This window comes from Pituophis catenifer, unplaced genomic scaffold (genome assembly GCF_029215685.1).
Source record: "Pituophis catenifer annectens isolate HBS135680 unplaced genomic scaffold, rPitCat1.0.hap2 SCAF_15, whole genome shotgun sequence".
Lineage (NCBI taxonomy): Eukaryota > Metazoa > Chordata > Lepidosauria > Squamata > Colubridae > Pituophis > Pituophis catenifer.
Window position 1 is genome coordinate 16,681,029 of NW_027256895.1, and position 7,294 is coordinate 16,688,322.

At 36.8% G+C, this 7,294-nt stretch overlaps 1 protein-coding gene across 1 annotated transcript in view; it reads right to left on the reverse strand.

Annotated features, from left to right (window-relative positions):
- LOC139324464 (vomeronasal type-2 receptor 26-like) overlaps positions 1-5,439 on the reverse strand; it is a 28,667-nt gene extending 23,228 nt beyond the window's left edge. The window contains exons 1-3 of the mRNA XM_070954175.1: positions 5,296-5,439; positions 3,209-3,397; positions 1,944-2,122 (exon numbers count right to left, since the gene is read on the reverse strand). Coding sequence (XP_070810276.1) covers positions 1,944-2,122; positions 3,209-3,397; positions 5,296-5,439 — 512 coding nt within the window. The remainder of the gene's footprint in view (positions 1-1,943; positions 2,123-3,208; positions 3,398-5,295) is intronic.
- Positions 5,440-7,294: the final 1,855 nt, after the last annotated feature.

A 7,294-nucleotide genomic window follows, 5' to 3' on the forward strand; every position in this document is an offset into this window, starting at 1 on the left:
TCATATTTGTAAATAATCCAGCTGGGGTATCTAAAGAATCCAAAGGCAATTTGTCTACCGCAACCTCTGTAATTCAATATTTTCCCTTTATTTCCAACTCCTTCTGCTTATCCTGTATTGTGCCTAAAGATGTTAAGTTCATTTTCAAAATTTTTTGATAAAATTCTTCCGCTTTTTCAACAGTATCTAGTTGGTATCTTTCTCCTTGATATCTCAATATTATACCAACTGGGGCATCCCACCTAAATGAAATATTTCTGTTTTTTAACTCAGTCACCAGAAAACCAAATTTCTTCCTTTCCGTTAACATCTTGGGGGGGAGCTCTTTGTAGATCCATATCTTTCTTCCATACAATTGCAAAGTAGAATTGAAGGAATTTTGCAAAATATTATTCCTATTTTCTTTATCTGTAAAATAGATCACCACATCTCTAGGCAATTGCCTTTGCTTTGAAATCCAGGAGTTTATTCTGTAAACTCTGTCAATCCTACAAAACACTTCCTCAGGTTGAACCTTTAAAATCCCAGCCAGAATATCAGAAGATATTTTCCTTAAATCATCTCTGTTATTTTCCTGCAAACCTCTCAGTCTAATCGCATATTCTGTAAAATTGTATTGGATCATTAGAACCTCTCTTTCAATCCGTTGTTGTAAATTTTCTGCATTACAAGTCTTTTGTTCAACCTCCATTTTAGGTTTTTCTTCTGAGCTATTGTCTTGAATGTTTGTCAAATCATTTTCAATTTTTTGAATTTTATTGTCCAAATTGTCCTCAATTTCTTCCACTTTAGACTCTAATAAGTTAGTATTTTCATCCAACTTAATCATAAATTCTGCAAAGCCATTAGCCATTTTTATAATCTTTCGATCCAGAATATCAAATTTTAATTGCACTAATTCTTTAATTTCCTGCTTAAATTTTTCAAAGTTCTGATTCACAATCTCATCCCTTCTTACAATCTCCTCCAAAAGAAATTCAATTATATTAAAATCATTTTTCTGAGACTGGAGCTTTAAAACTTGTTCACGTAATTTATTAATGGGGGAATCCCCCCCCCATTGCTTGTTTGTCCGGCTTTAATGCCATATTTCAGCACAGACAAACTATTTTAAAAAAAAAGAAAAGAGAGGCAACAGAGAAAAAAAAACTTCTTTCCAACCAAGATCAATATCAGATCTCCAGGAAGAGAAAAACACAAAAGTAGAGCATTATTTTCAAATGTAGCCAAAAGTATTTATTCCGCTACTTTGTATCTCAATAGGAAACGGAAGGACTCTCCCTTTCAGCCCCTTCTCAAGCCTCGGCAATCGCCATTTTTAAAGATTCTTTTTTCCTTTTCCTTTTCCTTCTTCAATAATTATTATAAAATAAGTGAGATACTTGCGATTCAGGATCACAGGTCCAGCTCATATCCCTTCAAATGTAGCCAGGAGCATTTATTCTGCTACTTTGTGACTTAATAAGAAACGGAAGGACTTTCCCTTTTCAGCTTTCCTGCTCCAATTTCGGCAATCGCCATTTTAAAAGGTCTTTTTTACTTTGTTGAATATCCTTTGCGAGATAAGTATTAATACTTGCAATTTAGGGTCACAGGTCCAGATCCAAATCTCATCATCTTTAGTTAATCTGTTAAATATCTTAAAAAGCTTGTCTTCGTAGCCTTGCTCTGCAAAAAGGCAGAGGTCTCCCAACGCCTGGAGCGAACGGCGAGTGCTATAGGGAGCTTTCTCCGCTCGCCCCCAAGAGTAAAAAAAAAAAACTCTGGGGGCTACGGAGAGCTCTACCTACACTCACCTGCTCTATCCCACATTTCCTCCTGGAAATGGGGTTTTTCGAGCCACCTTTGCGCTGTACAGGCGGCTCTTTACAGGCGAAGGGGCTGGCGGTCCCAAGGGACCGTCTGGTGGCCTCCAAATGATCAATTTTTCATCCATTTTTAACCTGTCCTCTTGGGAAGTCACAGATCCTATTCCACCAACTTTGATTTTCAGAAAGGATTTATTTGGGAATGTGACCCAATTGATGACATCAAACCCAGCCTTTAGTTCTCCATTTTGGTTGAAAGATAGTGTTTCTCTTGCAGTATTATTGAAAGAGAGTTTTCTTACTATTTGATTGAGCTGCAAAACAAAAACAAAGAATAAAGGTAGGGGACAAACAATTCATCAGGAATTTTTTGTCCTCTCCCTTCATCATTGATTATCGATGAAAGCCTACCTCCATTTCAGAAACATGGAAAAGAAAGTATATTTTTTACATATAGGTTATATCTTAATGGAAGGGGCTTGTCTCCATTTTGTGATAAGTTCTCAAAGACATACAACCACCCCCATCTATTCTCTGCCTCCGAAGGCCCAGCTCATCCGGAGGAAATGGAGATTTTACGGTATCCTTCCCCTGCCACGCTCACCAAGCCAAACCCACAGAACTGGTAGTAAAAATTTTTGAAACCCACCACTGCTTTGTTGGTGCAGCTGGGCATACCTCAATTGCTCGGGGATACGTGCAACCTGCTCCCCACCCCAAGACACTGGCCTGCTGCATTCGCCACTGCCGCCTCATTGCCTGCCTGCTGACATGACCTGTGCCACCGCCGCTATCGCCAACTCATGGTCGAAGTGGCCTGCCTGCTGCTCTCACAGCACCTTGCGCAGCACAATTTATTTATTTATTTTATTTATTAGTCCAATTTATATGCCGCCCTTCTCCGTAGAATCAGGGCAGCTTACAATGCATTATAGCAATAGCCTGCATACTTTTATGTATATATACCTTCTTATTAGGGCTTTTGGCCCCCCCCTAAGTGGTGTTGTTCTATACAAAGCTGGTTTATTGCCCCCACAATCCGGGTCCTCAATAAAATTTAGTGCACTTCACAATGGGGAAGATGGGGTCCTCTCCTCTTCCTGGAGCCCATTGTGACACAGAGCCACAATGCGACCCTGCCCCACTTACCAATGGTAGCTGCGGCGTCAGCTGTCTCTTTGAGCATTAGGTCTCTCTCCTTTTTTTTTTTTTACCCTATCCTTTTTAAAAAATATATATATCTTATTTCATCGGAGAATGAACTATAACCAAAATCAACACGATATTGAACAATATATTTATCTGGACATTCGATGATATGGAGACAAATTTATACAATTGTATATCAGAGATATGTTAACGTAATGGAGAGAAGAAACCCCTATGACGGGAGACATTACCTTCCATGGATGAAGTTGGAGAAGTTCAATAAATCCTGCTTTGCCTAATCTTGCTCTATATTTGAAGGACATTGAATAAGCAACATGTAATGTCTGTGCCTCATACCGAAGGTCCGTATTTGGAAACATTTGGTGATAGAAACCAGCTTGTTTGTCCTTATTTGTCACTGGAGCAGAGCCATATATCAACTGTAGAAAAAACAGAAGAATTAAGAAAAGAAACAATAGGCTCTGATTTTTTACAAGTGTGTGTCAATATATATTTTTTTCTTTTTATAGTAGACAAAGCAAAATTTTACCTCCATTGCATCTTAATAGTTTTATATTTGGCAGTTGTGTTCCTCCAACATTTTCAAGCACAAAATTTTAAGACTAATTGCACACAATCTATCAATCTTTGTTTGTCTTAATCTTGCTTTGATTACTCTGTGGCTTCCTTTCCTGTATAAACCAGGACATTTACCACAATCTATTGTTTAAACTCAGAATAGGAGCTGATTTATTTATTAAGAATGTTCTGTGAATGCAACAGGTAACATTTGGTGCACCAGGAATTTTCTAGTCTGTTTAATTTGAATATGGTTCTCCACCCTTACATTAATAACCATGCAATTGAAGAAGGAATGACTGCTAACATATGTTTCTTAGATTTCAAAATAAAGTTGAAAGAAAAGTGTTCCTCTTTTTTTTTCTCCCTGGATTTTTTTTTTATTTAATTTTTTTCTCCCTGGATTTTTTTTATTTTTTATTTTATTATTTACATATACTTATATTGAACATAGTGTGACAATCCTGGTGACTCATCTGCCATAAAAAACAAGGTGAAAGACAAACAACATATATACTACTTACACAGTGTTAGTTTTGTACAATTATTTTTGACCCACTTATTCATTCTGGTACATAAATCATTTCTCATTTTGGGTCTACTTAACCTAATTGTTTTGTGTTCCGACTACCACCTTGTGTTTCCAGCCATTGATAAAATCTGTTCCATGTGTCATAATATTCTGTCTCTCCTTTGTTTTTTAATTCTAATGTTAAATATTTAACATGTTTTAATTCTAATGTTGTCCATTTCTGCGCATATTAATATCTTCCTTATTATCTCCTTTTCTGAAGGGGTGTTTTCAGTTTTCCATTGCTGAGCATATACCATTCTCGCTGCCGTCAGGATGTGTAGTATTAGATATTTTGACCCTTTACTATAGACATCTGTTATAATGCCTAATAGAAATAGTTCTGGTTTGAATTCTATACGTTGTCCAACCATTCTTTCTAGCCACATCTCAACTTTTAGCCAAAATTTACTAGCATTTTTACAGGTCCACCGCATGTGATAGCATGTACCTGGTGATTGTTTACATTTCCAACATTTCAGGGATGTGTTGCTAAACATTTTAACCAATCTTGCCAGGGGGAGATGCCACCTGTAGAACATTTTATAAAGATTCTTTTTATATGATGTAACCAATGTCAGTTTCTAGTTCCTTTCCCAAAGTTTTTGCCAGTTATCCAAATCAATGTTATATCCAAAATTTTAGCCCATACAACCATTGTCCCTTTTAATTGTTCTTCCTCCCTTTTATATTCTAATAAATATTTATATGTTGTCTTTATCAATCAATGTTATATTTTGACAATTGATGTTGTCATCAATACCCACTAATAGTTTATGTAATATCGTTAATTCTCTGTAAATACCCCATACTTTCACATCTTTCACGTAGCATGACTGTATTTGCATATATGACCATCACTCCAGTTCCACCTTTTGTTCTTTTAATTCTAGTCTTGTTTTCAATTCACCCTTCTCGTTTAGTATATCCTTATATGTAACATATATATAGGAATGTGGTGGCTCAATGGCTAAGATATTGAGCTTGTCGATTGAAAGATCGGCAGTTCAGCGGTTCGAATCCCTAGTGCCGCATAATGCGGTGAGCTCCTGTTTCATGTGCCAACTTCTGCCAACCTAGCAGTTAGAAAGCACGTAAAAAATGTAAGTAGAAAAATAGGGACCATCTTTGGTGGGAAGGTGACAGTGTTCCGTGCGCCTTGCATCCATACGCCACATACATAGTTACCTGAGTAAACTTGTAGATATGCAGAATGGTGACCACGTGAAGACATACCTCACTGTCAGGTCCTCCAATTATTGCTACTGAATATTTCTGAATGTCGCAGTTGTAATTAGGAATTAATCTGCCTTTAGAGGAAAGGAGTTCCATTGAGCCATGGTACATCCATTTTGGATTAAAATGGCTGTTATAGATTTGAAAGCCCAGGGTAACATTGGGTAAAATATGGGGATTAGTATTGATCTCCTTAACAGCAAATACTAAAGCCAGAATATGTTGGTAAATCTGGGTTATGACCCTGAAGAGAGAGGTACATTATTTGCTGTAACTCATTTCTTGCAGAATATGATATCTATTTTGCCTCTCCTTTCAAATATACTGTAATATAAGGAGTTGATCCAGTCTATATATGTAAGAAGCAATAAGTTTCATTCATTGTACTTATTTAAGCTAATAAAATAATCAAAGCACTTTATTTGAAATATATAAATGGCCATCAGATTTACCTCTTTGGCCAGTTATCTCAAGATTTTTATTCTAGGAGAGTAGTATTAGCATGTCAGTGATGCTTTCACTATTGACCCAGGAAGCCACAGTGAACATCAATCTCTTGACGCATTTTTTTTTATGAGTGTTGCTGATGGGATCTATAATGGAGTTCATTTTCCACCTTTTCTTCAATTCCATCTTTTCTCTGGAAATACTTACATGGTAAGACTAGGACAGTGCTACTTTGTAGATGAGATTAGGATGCTCATCCAAAGAAGTTAATAGGGAAGGAACCTTGGCTCTCAAATCCCCCCATGGAGCTTTGTCGTTGTGAAAGAAGCATCACTATTTGCATAAATATGAATATTCAAAAATATAATTAAATAAAGTATATTGTGAATGATCTCCAAAGAGAAGGCCCTTGGTTCCACAGACCAAACCTAATCTTGATGAAATTTAGGGGAGGGGACGACGACAAAGATTTAACTGGACAGAAACGAACATCTATTCTCATCCATTCTTTGCTCGGCATTTGATGACCCAACGTTAATCAAGCAGATAAAAGCACCAAATATGCAAAGTACATAAAATGATTATGCATATGCAGGGATACTGTAAATATACAAATATAACACATATAGCCAGCAATTATTTCATGCTCTAGAGATGACTCAAGACTTCATGGTAAATTTGATGCAAACTATCAGCACACATGTAACTATATCATATGCATAATACAATTCATAGAATGCCCTTTAACTTACTAACCTTCAGGCCTATTTGACATGTATCTTTCTGGGCATAACTGAATTCTTACATGAATTTGATGCAAGACATCAGCATACATGTTGTAGTGTTATATGCATAACAGAATTCAAATAATGCACTTTCACTCACTCATTTCACTCATTCATCTTCAGGTCTATTTGACATATCTCTCTCTGGCCATAACTCAATACTTACATACTTTCCTCAAAGAGGTTGCTAGAAGGAGGTGTCTTAAAGTCCATCCTTGTATAAAACAGGAAGATCTGAGAAATGATGCTAGCAAAGTGGATGTCCCCTGACTGGTATTGCTTGTGGAGAAGAGGCAGAGGATCTGCAGTGCTGCATTTACTATGAGAAAGGTGACACATTCCTTGTGGACAAATCATTGATAGGAATGCTATGGACATAATCCATAGAAGAAAACATTTCATTCTTCAGTGCATGTCACCTTTCTCCAGTTCGTCTTGTCCTTCCAGATTTTTAACTTATGGCCAAAAGAAATAGTTGCTTCCTGTTTCTGTACTTGTCTTTATATTTTGTTTCTGTGTGTATGGAGAAATTAAAAAGCTCAGACTTTGAGATAGAAACCACATGTGGTCAAGCAGTAGCTAACTGGAATTGCAGGTGGGGATGTTCCAGGGGCAGGTATTAACAGATTTTGATCTATTTGAGGTTTCTCCCTGTCTTCTGATTATAACTTTTGTCATGTCTTCATGCTTGTACTGGTTATTACTCTTGAGAAAACCAC